This window comes from Musa acuminata, chromosome BXJ2-6 (genome assembly GCF_036884655.1).
Source record: "Musa acuminata AAA Group cultivar baxijiao chromosome BXJ2-6, Cavendish_Baxijiao_AAA, whole genome shotgun sequence".
NCBI classification, from domain to species: Eukaryota; Viridiplantae; Streptophyta; class Magnoliopsida; order Zingiberales; family Musaceae; genus Musa; species Musa acuminata.
In genome coordinates, this window is record NC_088343.1 from 19,778,467 (window position 1) to 19,796,324 (window position 17,858).

General features: G+C 40.2%; 4 protein-coding genes across 11 annotated transcripts; 1 reads left to right on the forward strand and 3 right to left on the reverse strand.

The window, feature by feature from the left end:
• Window positions 1–1,240: 1,240 nt before the first annotated feature.
• On the reverse strand, window positions 1,241–6,990 carry LOC103988659 (probable glycosyltransferase At5g03795). Of its 2 annotated transcripts, none has more exons than XM_009407261.3 (6): window positions 6,654–6,990; window positions 6,265–6,564; window positions 4,986–5,272; window positions 4,344–4,576; window positions 4,046–4,203; window positions 1,241–1,920 (listed from the first exon to the last, which is right to left on the reverse strand). In XM_009407261.3, the coding sequence occupies exons 1-6, from the start codon at window positions 6,807–6,809 to the stop codon at window positions 1,819–1,821; spliced, it is 1,236 nt and encodes a 411-aa protein (XP_009405536.2). In that variant the 5' UTR covers window positions 6,810–6,990; the 3' UTR covers window positions 1,241–1,818. The 2 variants fall into 2 exon arrangements, with proteins under 2 accessions (XP_009405536.2, XP_009405537.2); XM_009407262.3 differs by having other exon boundaries at window positions 6,663–6,986.
• A 1,384-nt stretch (window positions 6,991–8,374) lies between these two features.
• Window positions 8,375–12,397, reverse strand: LOC135615181 (FHA domain-containing protein FHA2-like). The gene is made up of 3 exons (XM_065113337.1): window positions 11,622–12,397; window positions 10,682–10,839; window positions 8,375–8,717 (listed from the first exon to the last, which is right to left on the reverse strand). The coding sequence occupies exons 1-3, from the start codon at window positions 12,277–12,279 to the stop codon at window positions 8,508–8,510; spliced, it is 1,026 nt and encodes a 341-aa protein (XP_064969409.1). The 5' UTR covers window positions 12,280–12,397; the 3' UTR covers window positions 8,375–8,507.
• A 476-nt stretch (window positions 12,398–12,873) lies between these two features.
• On the forward strand, window positions 12,874–13,949 carry LOC103988657 (photosystem I reaction center subunit XI, chloroplastic-like). The gene is made up of 2 exons (XM_009407257.3): window positions 12,874–13,235; window positions 13,322–13,949. Exons 1-2 carry the CDS (start codon window positions 13,062–13,064, stop codon window positions 13,811–13,813), a joined length of 666 nt encoding a protein of 221 aa, XP_009405532.1. The 5' UTR covers window positions 12,874–13,061; the 3' UTR covers window positions 13,814–13,949.
• Window positions 13,950–14,375: 426 nt separating this feature from the next.
• LOC135615182 (protein XRI1-like) lies at window positions 14,376–16,893 on the reverse strand. 7 transcript variants are annotated; one of them, XM_065113341.1, is made up of 9 exons: window positions 16,723–16,893; window positions 16,197–16,252; window positions 15,994–16,104; window positions 15,780–15,922; window positions 15,628–15,691; window positions 15,428–15,530; window positions 15,300–15,343; window positions 15,086–15,166; window positions 14,376–14,973 (listed from the first exon to the last, which is right to left on the reverse strand). In XM_065113341.1, the coding sequence occupies exons 1-9, from the start codon at window positions 16,761–16,763 to the stop codon at window positions 14,693–14,695; spliced, it is 924 nt and encodes a 307-aa protein (XP_064969413.1). In that variant the 5' UTR covers window positions 16,764–16,893; the 3' UTR covers window positions 14,376–14,692. The 7 variants fall into 7 exon arrangements, with proteins under 7 accessions (XP_064969413.1, XP_064969410.1, XP_064969411.1 ...); XM_065113338.1 differs by having other exon boundaries at window positions 14,381–14,973; window positions 15,300–15,352; XM_065113339.1 differs by having other exon boundaries at window positions 14,381–14,973; window positions 15,300–15,352; window positions 15,780–15,919; window positions 16,723–16,892.
• Between the last annotated feature and the right edge of the window lie 965 nt (window positions 16,894–17,858).

Genomic DNA, 17,858 nt, shown 5'->3' on the forward strand with positions numbered 1-17,858 from the left:
ATGCTTGCATCCCCCTACCGAGCTTACATCTTGTCGTTCCGCAATTATGACCAATCTGTGTTCTCTATGCAATCTCATTAGCGAATTCTCCAAGTATGATCGGTGCGACCGCCATCGAGAATACGGCTGCTGTGACGCTTGCGTCGGTGCTAACAAGATCTCTGCAAACCGCACGCTGGTTGGTTTCTCTTTGTTTGTGATCACGCAAAAGTTTGCCGATGTGGTGTTCGGGGATTCGCCCGTGGACAGAACCTCGCCTCCCTAAGGAGAGGAGGCGCTCGCTCGCTTGCTGGCGCAGAACCACAACACTTAAATCTTCTCCTAATGTGAATTGTTCATGAGAATTTATATCATCTTCCGGCATTTGAGCATTCTCATATCATTAGAAATTTTGAGCATTCTCATAATTGAAATAATCCCACTTGGTAAGAACTCAGAAGAGTAAAGTAAAATTTTGAGTAAAACCTAGTGCAGCATATCACCTGATTTTTTTTTTTAATTCTTACTAATGTGAAACATCTTTCAGTGTCTACCCCAACATAAATATTCTCTTAACATTAATAGGGATAATTATGGACCTAAATATAATTAACGAATATTAAAATATCATGTCCATAAAAAAGCTATGAAGATTTCTTTGATCTTGCATTAAGTGCACGATTGGAGCATCGGGCCCTCTGAATGTTTCTGTCTGAGTGGATGCATTAGATAGATGTTTTGCTCGATTTGTGCATATTGGTCGCACTGAATGCTTTTATCCTGCAGATACATCGAGCACAGAGGGAAAAAGAAAACATTTAAACGAATGGTACGAATAATATTAGAGATCGGTTAAGGTCCAAACACACGGAAACCCACAAAATTTGACCAACATATTAGATTTGGAACTCCCGATAATGATATTTTCTCGTTAGGATGACATCTTAGTTTGGGGAAGTAGTTGGTGGACTACGATGATGTGTTTCTCACATATTGTAAATTTAAAAGAAGGAAAATTTTGGATGTCACATCCAAAGCCTACCTCCAAGAGAAAGAAGAATATGAATTAGTAATTCACCTGACAACCAGTCTCTGGTAGTTTACTCGATCTTCCCCTCCATCCCTGAGAAGACATACTAATGCAACAGGAACTTATGTTGCATACTGGAGCAGTCCAAGGCCTTCTGCTGAAGGGAGCCTAGATTCCCCTGTATCTATTCTCAAATCGATTAGGATAAAAGAAAATGGGTTACAGAAGAAATTATGATGAAACAGATACTTCCACCAGTTATGTTCCAATTACAAACCATCCAGTGATGTTTTTTGTCATCTCTCATCTGCTTACAGTATACAAGAACTGATGGAACTACCACCTGTTCAATGGTCAGACAAAGGGCAAATCCAAAATTATTACAGTCGATGCAGATATAATGAGACGCAAAAACCACGGATCTGATACTCAAGCATACCATCCAAATTACATGATCAAGTGCGAGGCAGCAGTGAGACAAGCAGAGATCAATCTACCTCTGAGCTCAGATTGCTGCCAACTTTCTGTCACACCCCTCTGTCAGTGAATGCAAAATGATGAATATCCATCCAAACATGAAAATGCTTAAGCAGCAAGTTCTGAGCTTGTGCCTACGCCTGCATTTCTGTTCATACTTCTCTATGTGATCAAATATTGGATTAATGTGTCTGATTGAATGGATGAGAAAAAAACTGAATATATTCTTGCAAACCTTCCGCAGGGATATCTACCAAAATCCAGGGCCCCTTATGTACCACTTCACGACTTAATAAAAAACAGAATTAATTGTATGGTCTGTGAACTTGCTTTCAGTACTTGATGACATGGTGCCGTAGCCAAAGTTCGTACATTACCATGTGGAATGCATCGTATGGTATTGGAGGTGAGTGCCATTCGAAGTGCTTCTGAACCTGAAAACAGACCAAATGTAAAATAAGGGAAAGAAAAATTAAAACATGAAAGCAATTGGTGGCATTTGAAGTCTTATGATGCTATTAAATGTAACCCTTCTTTAAGACAGTCATTACAATTGTTACTTGTCAATAATTATATTTATTTCCTTTAATGGAGCATGTCTTTCATATACCATTTACACAAAACTTGTGTCATATTTTGATAATTCAAGATACTGCATACAGAAAGTTCTACTTGCCATCTACCAAACTCAAAGTCTGAATTAAGCAGGGTGGAAGATCAAACTACTGTTTCACATACTACAAAAATGAAACAACAGATAAGACGAAGCAAAAGTGTTAAGCTGTGCAATTTAACAAGCAAAGTGATGTGAATGATGCTTTGGATCAAATGCCACAAACACAGTAGTCGTGATTTTCCAAGGGGCTAGCAGATAACATGGATGCCAGTTACAAAGAAACAAACATGCTTCCCTTAGATATCTAGGTTTACTTCTTCACAAACCAAGGCTTCAGCAGAGCCTATTCTTTTTTATTCTTTTAACAAAAGAAAATATTGTTTTCGTGCATATATATTAATATTTGGGATTAACTGTTGCATTCTTGTGTTCTTCTAGAAAGCCACAAACTAGAGTCTCACATAAAGCTTGTTTAGAATTAACATTTAATCCATACTTCATCTCTCTGCGACCATTGAGCACAGACCACACACACTCTCTCTCTCCCCTAAATACAAGGATATGGTCTCAACTTACAAGATTCTACAAGAATCTCAAATGTGCAGTAAACTTGAAACACACCACCACTTTCCTTCAAAAATCAGCATCAGCACCTTGCAAGAGATATCTTTCTGATCCTGAACTTCAAGAATATCAAGAAGATATATATATATATATATATATATATATATATATATATATATATATATATATATATATATATATATCCTTTGTCAAATGCCTCAGCATCCACTTTATGATGATGGAGGATCAATATAGGTCTCCAGTTAAAACAAAATGACCACTAAAATTTATTTATTGGCAATCCCCCAAGTTCTCGTCTCCTATACAGCCTAATATCTCTTCAATCTCAAATTATGACAAAATCCATCACAAGAAAACTACAGAAACAGTGAAGAATGAAGTAAGAAACATTCAAGTGGTGATATGACAATATAACTATGCATAGAGTCATCACATATTTGAAGCAAATAAAATATTTAAGAGTCTAAGATTTCACAAATAGAAGCAAATAAAACATTTTACATTTTTCAATAAAAGTTACACCTCTTGTAACTATTCTCTTTTTATAAGACAAACACAAGGAAAATCCTGAAATAATTGAGAATCAAAGTACTCTTCATGTTCTTCTCAACACTACAAGTTCACCACAAAGGACATGAGAGTCAGATATTACGGCTCGTCATTAGCTCTTTATTAGCAGCATTTCCTCCTATTTTCTCTTTGCTGATTTCTGATGCTTCATCTTGAAGCAACTTGGGATTTAGAGAGTCCATATTAAAAAAGACAATGAACTTTGATTGCATGGAACATACAGATATTTTCAGTATAACAACTAAAAGTAGAGCAAAACACACCACTAGTTCTTGAGCTTTGGGGCAAATTTTAATTAGATCTCTAGCTTCAACTTTCGCCAATAGACTTCCTAAAGTTTTAAGTAATTTCCATCAAGTCATAGTATCAACTTTCATCCATGAACCTTAAGGAAAGTTGGCCTTGTTGCATAATAAGATCTGACTTTCCAACTTGGCATAGACAACAAAAAATTTTAGAGGTATAATTAGACTTGCCTTGCCTTGATTTATAATGGGCACGTTGCGCAACATCTTTTGTTAAAGCTCTTACCAGGATGGCAGGTCAAGTCCTAATGTGCAACCGCAATTCAGCTTTTCATCAAGGCTTAAATGAAAGCTGACGGCAGGATATGATTGTATCTTTTGTTAACATTTAGTGTCAATTGGAAAACATTGGAAGTTTATCTGCACAACTGAAAATTTCTCCAAAGTTCAACTAGCGATATAATTTACTGATAGAATTGGGTTTAAGCACTTCTCCAGCCAGTCGATCTTATGTCTCATTACTAGAAATTAATGATGGCATACCTCAACTAAGTGCTCATGCAACTCAACAAACTTCTCATGTGGTATGGACTTCAGAATAGACTTAAGCTGGTAGACATCACTCTCCTTGAGTATAACAGAGAACTTCTGCCAGTCAAGGATGTCATTAAATGGCAGATCATAGTAATTGGATATAATTACTGCAAATTGGAAAAATGAACTCTGGTTAGCAAACTGCACTTATGTAGAAAACAACAGCAGATAACAAATTCAAATGAACTAGGACTACACGATGATAATATATCCATCTACCTGAGTAATTAAATGATGGGGTTCTAACCTGGAATACATCCATAGTGAATGGAGTCTGCTATGCGAGCACTGTTGACTTGGGAACCACCTGGACATATGCAGAACTTCGTCCTGTAGAACTGCTTCTGATAGACCAACTCTCCAGTAGCTCTGCTTATGCGATTATTGCTAATGGCAAGCTCTGTGTCATTCTCCCATACACGAGCTAATATGACTCTTATCTTTGAGTTTCTATGGCCTGCCCAAAATCCAAGTATAGTCCTGGTGTTTGTGTAAGGGTTCAAGAAAAGCAAGTTATCAGTGCATGGTCATTGTCTTTTATTCTAAGGTCACAATGAATTGACTAGGCTTTGAGGCAAACAAGTATGCTAACTGAACTATAGGTTAACACCTTTAGAAATGCAGATAAAACACTTTTTGGTGCACTCCTCAAATTGCAACAATGAAAATAATTGAAGTTAAATAAATCAATATATATGTACAACACAATGCCAGTATATTAATCAGCATTGGATGTAAATACAGAAGCTGGATCATGTAGGTTGGTATAACGCGATTAACCCAATGATCAATAACATAAATCCCCAGCTATAACTGTCACATGATGTCTATTACCTGTGCCCTAGAACCAATCATGTAAAAGAAACATCTGCTCAAGTCAGGTTTCAACCTGTTCTCAATATCATTTCCTCCTGGTGGCAGAGCAAATGGCTGCAGCACTTGGGGAAGAGCTATATCCTTGTGTGGGATGTAACCAACATCATAGCTTGGCGAACAGACAACCCGAATTGAATTCTTTACAACCATTTGAAGTCCTTCAAATGCTCTCACACCAACATCATGGCAAGTTACAAAAAAGTGATCTGCACCCATGGTTCTATTCCAATATGGATATTTACTTATCAAGCTTTCAACATAATTTTGAACTATGATGGTCATATTCTCATATGATATGCCCTGCAAAACAGAAAAAAAAAAAATATGTACAAAGGAAAAAGATCAACCAAAATGCAGTAAAAGCCTTCTTGTTCAGCAAACAAACTACGACCATATCCAAATTTGATAGACAATTTTCCCAAATGACTGTAACATCATCCCATGTAAAAATAATTTGTAGGACCTACTCTTTGATGCATCCATAATTCATAGAAAACGTAAAAATTCTGGCATGACGTGCATAAATGAAAGTCTGAAACATGCCCATCATCAGTGAGTATATTATACTTCTCTTCGACATAGTTAACTAGAATGGGTATGGTAGAACACTATAATTGATCCAACATTATGTTGTTCTTGTATTGGCTGAGCCTATAGAGTTTTCTGAATCCATTGTGAGTCATTTAAACTAAAATTATAATCATTTGCCCGTAGGAGGTAAAGGTTTTTGGCAGAGCATATTCACATATTGTAGGACCTACTTTTTGATGCATCCATAATTTATAGAAAACGTAAACATTCTGGCATGACATGCATAAATGAACGTCTGAAACATACCATCATCAGTGAGTATATTATACTTCTCTTCGATATAGTTAACTGGAATAGGTACGGTAGAACCCTATAATTGATCCAACATTATGTTGTTCTTGTATTGGCTGAGCCTCTAGAGTTCTCTGAATCAGTTGAGAGTCATTTAAACTAAAACTATAATCAGTTGCCTGTAGGAGTAACAGGTTTTTGGCAGAGAATATTCACATATTGGATTTGTTCTTTCGGTCCCTTTCCTATTGCAATTACGGACCATATATATAACACACCTAGTAAATATACCACATTAAATCACATACGAAACGTTGTACAACCAAAATGATGTAATGATAATACTTAGTGTTAACTAGTAAGCTGAAAGTATCCTAGATGAACGAAAGAATTAAAAGTGCATAGATACAGAGGTTACAGTGACAATGAAAAGATGTGGAACGAAGCACAAAGATCTCGAAAACTCTAACCTTCCCTCTCATCTTATGGCACGATATGGGCACAAAGAACAGGTCGGCCTGATCGGCATCCTCCGTCCGGAAGCGGCTCTCGCGGATGTTCTGGAAGAAGTACCCCTCGCTGGAGTACTTCCCAGTCAGCTTCCGCGGTGTCTGGAAGTAGGTATTCGGATCCCCATCCGGGTAGATAAAAACCTTAAATTTCCTCTCCATCTCCGCGTAGTTCTTCAAGAAGACGTCCGGGGAGTGGTAGATCGAGGAAGGGGCCAGCATCCGGCTGGAAAGATCGCTGGAAACTTCGGCCACAGCCACCTTCAGCATCAAGAATCAGTGACATTGCAGGAAATGAAAGAACAGAAGGAGAATACGACACAAAAGAGAGAGAGATCTTGTTGTTATACTTCGAGTACCTCCGGGGAGGGAAATTGGGGAGACGAGCGGAGGGATCTGAGAGAGAGGAGGCTGAAGCAGATCAGGGTAAGGGCAGCGACAGCGAGGAGAGAGCGCTGGATAGAGCAGGCGGCCGTGGCCGCGGAGGGCAGCGGCTTTCCGGCCATCGGTCGCCAAGAACTCTCTGCGAAGGTATCGAGGGTTGCAAGATGGAGGCCAGTGTCCGAGAGGAGAGTGCACAAGGATGGAGGAGAAAAGCCAAAGGGTGGCTGAGCTGGTGGGGGTGCAACCAAGCCAAGTTTGAACCAGGCTTTCCTGGTTCGAGCTCGGGTTGAGATCAGGTTCGAGCCCGAACTGTGTCAACGTATCGTAAGGAGACTATCGATCTGGTAGTTTCACCGGGAATTAGAAGTTATGTGGGTTGTTTGATTGAACTCACTCCACAATGATTAGGAATACGGCGGAAACTCTCACCGAGTCCGAGACACACGAAGCATTACATTCCCGGTGACCCGTCCCTTCCGTGCATTCAGCCCCGCGGACATAACAAACGTGTGGTGACCGACTCCGACGAAGGATCGAAGAGGAAGAAGAAACGACGACGAAGGAAGAAGAAGAAGAAGAATACTAATCATAGAGGAGGAGAGCTCGTTCTCCGCCACCTTCTCTCAGTACCTCCCTCGAGCCGACGCCGCCGTCCCAGCGTCGTCATCTTCTCCGGCCTCGACACGCCTTGGCCGACCTCCACAGGTATTTGGATCATAATGTTCCTATAAATACTATGAAATTAGTTATATAGCTCATCTTGCAACTAGCATTATTTGAAATACAAACTATTTTATGGATCATAAAAGAAATTTTCTATTAATTTTTTACCAGAAAACCAATTTTGACAAACAAAAAAAAAACCAATTTTTTTTTCTGAAAAATGATGTTTTAGGCGAGATTAGTACATTTTGACCTGCGGAACGAACACAACACTAGAGCTTTTGTAGTGTAGAGAGACAAAAGAAGTCGAGGGAGTCGGATGCCAGACGGCAACTAGCAACTGGGAGTGCGAGGATAATGGTGTTGATGAGGTGTTGCGTTAGAGCAGCACTGTATCAAATCGCATGAATATGAATCTTATTCATTTCTTAAGAGCTTAATAATGAAAAGCAAGGTCACCATCAACACACAACATAAATCACACGACCAACCTTTGTCAACAAGAGCTTTGTTCATGAGCTTTTTTTTTCCGCCCCCCCTTTTTGGGTTACTGCTAAAAGCACAGATTTTAATATGACATTGTCGATGAAGTTTTGACACAACTTGCACCTGCATTCCATACAAAAGATGCTTATTCTTTAAAAGGACATATTAAAGCGTGACCATGCAAATGTCCAAAAATACATCAACATTAGACTATCAATACAATACGCAAGCAACTTAATCATTGGAAACCCTGTAACAGACAAATGTGTAAAACAATCATAGGATTCAAGACTATCGTAATAATCCAATTGATGAGATAAATTTTGGTCAAAATTTAAGCTACTTAAATTTCATGAACAGCTTATAGATGATTCTGTCAACTCCTGCTACATCACTAACTGCAGTAACTGGGTGCTCCACCATACAACAACTGCAGATGCCATGCCATGATCATTTGTTATGGTGCCTGAAATCTAGTGGTAGCTATAGACTTTTTATCTTTCTGGGATGAACAACAGGAAAAAGTAATTGCTGATGGTTTCGGAAATCATGTTTTATTTTGACATTCCTGTACCAGTATAGCAAGCAAAGGGAAACAAGATGCCAATGCAAAAGTATATATTATTTCCACCTATTTTTATGGAGCTACACAAGACGATTCCAGAAGATACTTAGCAATGCAATGAGACTAACGAAACAAATTCTGATTTCGCCCTTCCCTTCGACCGTATGTTAATTGCAAAGTGCTCTGGGTGTTTCCGTAGCAGCATCAATAGGCCAAACCAAGGTCTACCTTCTGTTTCACTTTCAGGATAGTCTTCAGATGTCAAGTATCTTCTTACTCGGCTGTGATGCCATACATCACCATATATTTCAAACAACTGGATCAGAAGAAAAGTAAAAATATTAGAACATGACAAATTTAAGATTAGGTATCTACTAAAGACGAGCAGTTAATCAGCAGCGAGTTATTGATATAAGATTTGTAAATAGTGATCTTGTATCAGATGAACAAAATACCTGGAAAATGATTAACCATTCAATAATTTGATAGTCATAGACAATAACTCAACCATGGGATATCTTAACCTTGACAAATTTTAGAGACTCACAGGAAATCTTTAGAAACAATAAGGATTTAACTAAATATTTTAAGACAGAAAAACTATCAAAACAGATCAAAAACATTCTTCAATCAAACAATTATACAAGGTGCAGGAATTGTCAAAAGTTTTCTGTAGCATTACATTTTATATTCCCCTGAACCAACTTTTCTTAGCAGAATTCAATTAGCGAGCACCAATTCATCCATGATGTCTGTTTCAAATTATAACTAATATCATCTATCTTTAGTGACTACCCGAGCAGAACAGGGCCAAAAGAGATATGCAGTAAGAGATATATGAGGAAGCCTGTTAAAAGTTTAATTGCTCCAGTATGAGATATGAAACATGGTCTTCACTCTTCACTGTATCTGAAACCTTCAAAATGGCATACAATTAGATGATATTCTGATGAGAGAGAAAAACAATCAATTTTATGCTCTAGCTGCTCAAAATCTATTTTCATTTGTGGTGACCATTATAAGATTTCCATGTTGATAATCCTGATTTTAGAATTTAGTATCCACTTCTATCTATATCTAAGTCCATATCCTCTAAAAAAATATATGGGCAAACTTGAACAATGAGATCTATTAATTGTGTAACAATATACAAATCACGACCATGTTGCCAATATCATATATGCGTCAACACAAAAATGTACTTAATTCACTTATGTTTTTTGGCGAGTTTTGCAACGTTCTGGATGTACAAAACCTAGTTTAGCCTTCTACAAGTAATATAAAGTTTACATACGACTAATTTTTCTATCATAATAATTCAAAGTAAGGTGGGCAACGATAGGTTTAGGATGAGGATGGAGGATAACAAAGGTGTGCCGAGTGATCCTTCTAAAAACACATATTAACTAAGTACAGATGAACCCAAGATAGGTGGATAGACTATAATTTGCCCGATCAATATCATCATCATCATCATCAATATTGCAAACATATGTTTAGGCGGTTAACCTACACCTGAACCAAACCCAAGTGGGTTGAGTATGGGTTTGCATTTTCTTAACCCAATCAAATCTGCCCTATCTCTCCATCTGAACCTGAAGCTGACCCCATCTAGCAACCCCAAGAATCCACTGTAACTCCTACTATTTGATTCCCTCGTCAAAATTACAACTTACTAACCAGAAAATTGAATGGAATGGCCTATCAAGTTGATGTTACCGGTACTAATTTCCTTACTTTCACATGCAAGAATTTTTCATCTTTGCAACTCAAAGCATCAAGTTATCACAAAGATACCCATTTAAACTCCTTAATAATCTCCAAAGTGCGATAAAAATTTTTGAAACCTTATAACTCTACTGTCTTCTTGGGTGTAGATCTAATGTAGGCTTTCTTCTCAAGTTTCATTATGAATAAGTAAAATCAACCATCAAAATGTCTAGTTTACCAAAGATAAAAATGTGCATGAGACTGGCGCCGCTTACATGAATATAATAGCAATGATAAAGAATCCAAGAAAAGATGATGACTTTCTTTTTTGGTTGCTGCATCCTTATACATTTCTATATTAGTCACTAATTCCAATTAGATATGTTCATGTAGTAGTAAGCAATAGCATGGTCCTGCACTAGGAAATCACAACAAATCAGCCAACCACTTCTTGTGCCTATGATTAGCCTTTTTTTTCCCCACAGAAATGCAAATATAAAAAAAGCCTACTGTAATACACAGAGTAACTCAAAGAAGCACAATCATTTGCCAGATCAGTTATCAACTAACCTTTGCATGAAGTTTTTCCATAGGCAACCATTCTCCTGGGCCACAAAGATTAGATAGCAAAGTCGTCACAGATGAGATGACATCTTTCTCTTCCAATTGCAGGAGTTGTTGATTGTCCACTTCTCTGTCAGCCCTTGACCTTGTCTCGGGCTTCTTCACTGTCAGGTATATTGCCAAATTCTTAGTGGAACTTTCAATACGACAGTGAAATTTGATTAAAGGTTTAAATAGAGTGGGATGCTTGATAATCTCCTTCGTATCATTCAAGTACTTATATGCTTAACGGAATCAAGGTAATATGAGTATGATTATACGGCATCTTGAACAGCTATACAGCTTTATAATGACAAAATATACCTTGCTTAAAATCTAGCTCGATGTGGATACGGGGGATATGAGAACCTGAACTGGTATCGAGACCCATCAGCCAAATATTCTGTGAAAATGGAAGCTTATCTACCAAAACAAATTTGGAAGTACATCTTTTCTGAAAAAGGAAGGGTGACCGAATAGCTATGGCTCAATGAACATAATTTTCTTGTTTTTAATTTTAATTTTTTAGTTTTTCTTTTCTATTAATTTGAGGTTCTATAAAATAGAGGGAAAGGGTTGTACTCTTAAATATGGTTAACTGTATACAATTTAACTTTTCCTGTAATATATGAGTCATGAGTGTTTCAAGGCTACATTTATAGAAATGACTCCTAGAAAATAAGTGCATTAATAAATCAGCAATGTCAAATATTCCAATTTTACCAAATTTCATTTCCGAATTATAACTTTTTTGATCGGTCCTAAGACTTTTCTTGTCATTGGTTCTAGATTGGTTATCTATCCATTGACAATCCAAGAACAGAACACAGAAATATAGTGCAACAATGGCAAGTATTGATGTTATTTACTAAGAAGCAATGAAAAAGAAGAGGGTTTTGATACTGACCCGAGTGTCGCAGTGGTGCAGCCTCCTCGGCCCTACCAAATTCCTCCACATTCTCCTCACCAAGATCCCTCCTCCGCCTCTTCCCTGAACTACCAACTACTGCACGCCTAGCCTCATCTTCCCCTGCTTCCTCCTCATATTCCTCCTCTTCCTCGGCATCACCACCATGCACCTCATTCCCGTAGTCGCGCGGCCTGGCACGGCCAGCGGACGGCGCGAGAGCGGCAGGGGGCTGGCAGCGGGGGACGGGACCAGCGGCAAAGACGGAGCGGGAAGGGAGGAGGAAGTAGAACCGCTTTTCCCCCATCTGGAGGAGGTCCTGCGAGTCGAGCTCGACGGGTGGGGCGCCGGGAGCGTGGGGTACGCCCTCGACAAAACAGCCGTTCTTGCCGAGGACCTCGAGGGCGAAGCGGCGACGAGGGAAGTCGTAGAAGATGCGGGCGTGGCGGCGCGATATGCTCATGCCGCCGCCGATGGAGGCGAGGTCGACGTCCACCTCCGACGTCTTGCTGTTGCGGCCCAGCACGATCGAGTACGTCTGCATGTAGTACTCGAAGTCGTCGCCCTGGAGTTTGGCGAACCCAACCACAGCTTCCTCGGGGGCAGCTATTTCGTCTCCGCCGCGGCCCCCGGCAGCGTTGCTTCGGCCCTTAGCCATCGCTTCGGTAATCGAGCGCTGGAACGAGCCGGCTATCTCTTTTGGGGTGAGAAGAAAGAGTATCTCCCCGTCGTGGTGGACTCCTCCCTCCGTCGTTCTTTTAGGTTTAGCCCAAGTCGAAGGACTTTGACCTAAACATTGGGGTCCGAAACAAACTCAATGTTGACCAATTTGCTTATCCAAAGTAACTTTTTTTTTGGTATTTATATTTAAGCGAATTCGCCCAGAAAGAAACTTCCAATTTTAATTATTTTTTTTCCCCATAACGTGGCGAAAATTTTCGACAGAACACTTATTGTTTTTCCAGAAATGATTGGTTTATCCCCCCGTCGATCACTGCCCTTCATCGTAAATAGATGGAATATTTAATAAATTAATCGTTAATTAGACATAAAATGTCATCATTATTCTAATGTCTGGTTAGAAACATTGACCAGAATGCATCCACCAATAATATCATGATACAATTATAAGCATAATTCAAAGGGGAAGAAAAATCATATACTAACTAGTTTTTGCCATCGACATCGATTGTGAGGTGATGAACAATGGCCACATAGCACAAGAGAGCAGCATCACAATCTCCGCTGTGGGATAAGGATAGGGTTGGGGATCTCACCCATCCAATGAGAGACCAGTGTTCCGACACCTCACTTCAAACTAGATTCTACTTCTTCCTCACGTTGCATCCTTTTCCGTTTCCGATATAGACTCTCCCGAGTCCTTCGTCTGCTCCATTCTCCTCCCCGCGTGCTCGAGTGAGAACTGCAGCAGGAACGACAATGGCACTGGCTTCTGCCCCTCCCATGGCCAGCCAGTTGAAGAGCAGCCTTCTCTTTTCCTGCAGGAGCAGTAGGCGTCTTGTCATCCCCAGAGGCCTGTCGGCCACACCACTCAGAGACCTGCACTCCAGGAAGAAGCTTTGTCTCACGGTTAGAGCCATCCAAGCAGAGAAGGCAAGAAACAAGTCTTCTACATATGTCGATCTTTTGCTTAGGAATGATTCCCACCTTCATCACTTCTCTTATCTGAATTGCCACAGCCAACTTACCAAGTGATCCAGCCGATCAACGGCGACCCCTTCATCGGAAGCCTGGAGACGCCGGTGACATCCAGTCCGCTGATCGCCTGGTACTTGTCCAACCTCCCTGCCTACCGGACCGCCGTGAGCCCGCTCCTTCGCGGCGTCGAGGTGGGCCTCGCCCACGGCTACCTCCTCGTGGGGCCCTTCGTTAAGGCCGGGCCCCTCCGCAACACCGAGATCGCCGGAGCTGCGGGATCGCTGGCCGCCGCCGGCCTCGTCGTGATCCTCAGCATCTGCCTGACCATGTACGGGGTTGCGTCGTTCAAGGAAGGCGAGCCGTCGACGGCGCCGACGCTGACGCTGACCGGCAGGAAGAAGGAGGCGGACAAGCTACAGACGGCCGAGGGGTGGGCACAATTCACGGGCGGGTTCTTCTTCGGAGGGATCTCCGGCGTCGTCTGGGCTTACTTTCTTCTTTATGTACTCGACCTCCCCTACTACATCAAGTAGATTAGCCGCTGCGTGTGTCTCAAGCCTGTGCTTTAAAGTGTTCGCTCGGAGAACTCCTTCCAGGAATTGTATATTTGAAGAAGATTGAATTATGAAGAGACACATGACCTGCTTTTCTTTGCCCTCTAAGGGCGTACGAACGATGATGCCTCATAAACCAAGGTGAAGTATGCCATTGCAGTTATCATGCATGCTACCATCGTCCATAGGGGAAGCCTCACGAGTCTGGCATGATTAGGAGGAGATTGAGAGACGAACTATCTGGTAGGCACTTGATATCGTTATATTTTTCAGTGAAATGGATCTCAAAAGTATTTTCAAATGTTTCATCTTCATTAAGAAAGCTGACCTTTTCCTTCATTGGGCATTTAGCTCGGCTATAGATCCTCAGTTGTGTTAATCAAGAAGCAGCATTTTCACTGTAAACAAAAAAACTAGGATCTACTCCTTTCTCCCAGAGACGCATATGAACTTTATAAGAAATTGCCAACCCCATCAATGAACCGAACCGCCCAGTTAGTGATGCCATTTGGAATTCCCAATTTATCACAGATAACAATAATCAGGAGAAAAGCAAACTTGTTCAAGAACAATACCATCTTTGTCTTAATCAAAAGGACTCTATTGTTTCACTCAAATGCCCAAGTACACAAAATTAGACCCAGCAAAAGGCAAGTTAACGCATTCCATTCAGGAGCAACACAATTGCCACCCACAAATTAATCAATAAAATTGACAGAAACAAAGAATCGATGACATGCCATGCACAAAAAATGATTTAGAATTGGACCCATGAGGTCAGCCTTTGGTGATCAGGATCTTGGTGATGCCTCAGCACATTCGCTGACTGCTAATCTTATTTAAAAGAAGGCCACCTGCTCAGCCTTTGGTTCTTAGGATTGTAATGCTTCCTTTTCCCCCTTGGGTGAGAATCTTAGTTTTCACAACCACAGGCTTCCCAGAAAAAGCAGAGGTTGGATAAATAATGGAAGGGTTATTGTCCTTCTTGTCGAATGATCTTGATGGTGGCGGAGCATGAATCCGCTGATTTATGTCTTTCAAGGTCAAGTGCCCTTGGACTTCAGATGGTTTCACCAGGCTAAAAGGATAAGCAACAGAGGTAGTTAACTTTGTGGGAGAATTGATATGAGATCTTCTACCTGAAAGAAGAGTGAGAAAATTACTAGACAGTGAGGAGAATTAAGCATTGAAAGACAAAACCCCTAAATATTTAAAACAAACTAACTCGGTTGAGTGAGACCACAAAGATACCCGTAAAAATCTTAACAGTAGAAGCCTTGGGGGTTTTGGGGATGACAATAGTCCTTGTATCAGGTTCTACATTGCAGAAATCTGTGAAGAACAAAGGAGATGTTGAAAATATTGCCAAATAATAGTGTCTCACTGTGTGAACAAATTGAAATTCTGAAAATGGTGTCCATGATTGGCTTTCGCCTACAAACAAAATGGAGAGTTCTCCACTAACCTGCAACATCAACTTGATCATTGGGCTCGATATGTTCATTGTTACTGGAAGACCTACCGTGAAAAAATCAACCTCAGGTTATGGACAAAAAGGACAAAGCAGTAGAAGTAAGCGTAGAAGGAACTGACATTTCATTAGAGCTGCAATACATATCACTGTCATTAAAATAGTTCTCTAGCCACTCATCTGATGATTGGTCCAAGACTTCCTTGCTAAACAGAAAACTATCATCTGATATGGATTTCATAATCAGAATAGCTAAAATACATCTGCATCAGTTAAGATGAAGGAAAAAAAAAAAAAAACATGTCAGGCCGAGATGAAAAACCTGAACTCCAGATGGGATTCCACTGTAAATTTTCTGGCCATCCATCTACTACCATGGAGTCACCCTGAATGTTAAGTGCAAGCAAGTTATGATTTAGTTTAATTAGGACCAATTAGGAGAGTTATTCTACTTCATACTATTACATTAAAGACCTTGGAACGTACTGGTGCAGAAGATGGCTGTCCATTGTCAGCTGTGGCACCGTCAGCAACAGAAGGAAATCGTAGAACCCGACGCCTTTTTACTTGTGATGCCTCTTTATGTTCTTCGAGACCTCTCTTAGTCTTACCTGCTACTGTCTCTCTCTTGTCAATGTAGCTCTTAGAACCATCTAATCTAGAATGAAGTGGAAGATGACAGACATACCTGCATCAATGACATCCAAGCCACAATCTCTAATTGGAGTTTGATTCACCAGGACATTCAGCAGACACTCATTTTTCCGGTTATCGTCATCCCACGGGCAATGAGACAAACCTATGATTGTGGATACCAGATATGGTCAATAAGTACAAGTAACAAATTTTCCACATAAGATGGTTTTATAACAACAAAGACAAACAACACACCAAGCCGGGAATCTCTGGCCAGGCAACAATCTTCGTCTTGCCAGTCCCACATACCACTGCCACACATTCCACATGACATTAGCAGAAAACAAGCATCGATTGGTCCGTGGAATTTCAATTCCAGAGCAAAGTAAGGATTTTACATCTGAAGCGGATAGATGAGTTTGGTTGATAATTACAATTTACCTTCGAAGCTCAGAAGCAATCCAGTAAACCACCGATAATAAATTCTAGCGATGCTGATCCTAATTTCTTAACAAGACTATGCGACTTGTACGGGCAAATAATCAAACAGTATACTGATCGAAGCAAGAACACCGATGAATTATGGTAGCATTCCCAATTCAAGATCAATGCATTCTTACTACGGTGAGACAGGCATCGGGCAATAGGAACTACTGATGCGAAAACATAGGCAGATTATACAGATCGAACAAAATAGAAAGAGAATCGAAATGCAAAGAAGAAATTAAAGCATCGGGATCAAATTCTGTTCGTGAAAGATCGAAGGAGCACGGTGACTCACATGTTATTGATGCTGCTGCCACTGCTGCCGTGGAAATCCATACGCTACAAAAGAAGGGTCAAAGGAGATCAAACTAATGAGGGGAGATAGCCGTTGCGGAGGAGGGTGATGCGGAGGCTGTTTCCTTTGTGTCGCCTCAGCGGCCGCCGAAGGCCGAGAGACGAAGGAATAAAGAAAACGCAATCGCCACGGTTGCATTTCCAACGTTGATCTGTAAACCAACGGCTACTACTAGTCCGTTTCGCATCCGTCTCCATTAGAGGAAAGGAAGTATACATTTACGATCGTTGATCCATTAGCCAACGGTTAAGATTTAGTAGTCTACTTCAAACGTATACATCGTCATGGATCTGTTTTTTTCTTTTCTTTTCTTTTAAAAAATGTGTTACTTGAATTCTTCGAATCTTCGATGGATGTTGAGAACATCAACGGAATCGTAATCTATATTCTGCGAGGATTCTCAACTGTTAAAGAGAAAGAAGAAAAGGAATGCCATGTTGATGGCCTCGCAGGGTGTCCCATTCGTTAGGGAGCCACGGGCTCGACGTCATTGAGGCACCACAATACATTCAACCTGTACCTGGGAGAGAGAGAGAGAGATTGACATGGTTTGGACGTGAAGATATCACCACATAAAGAGTGAGTTTGTATAGGAGAACATAGGCCACGCTTGATTTGCGTGAGATGGCCGTCATTCTGATCGACGGGCTAATTACACAATTTTTCATTATTTTTTAATTTTTTAAAATTAAAAATTTATATTATAATCTTTATATTTATAAAATAAACTATTTAATCCTATAATTGATTTTATCGACGAAAGATATTATATAGCACGTGATAGTACAACGAAAGATAGTACAAACATCAATGATATACAAATAATATACTAAAATATATTTCAATGGAGGTAGTGGATCATGACACTGACTATTGTGATGATGATCAATAAGATTAATGTGATGATCAGTGAGAACGAAGAAGAGACAGTGCGATACGGTACCAATGCAAAGGAAGCAACGTGACACCACACCAAATGATACGATGGTCGATGAGAGCAAAGAGGAGGCAAAGTGGTCTAACATCGATGTAAAAGAGGAGGCAATGCAACGCCACATCGAATGATGTGGTGGTCG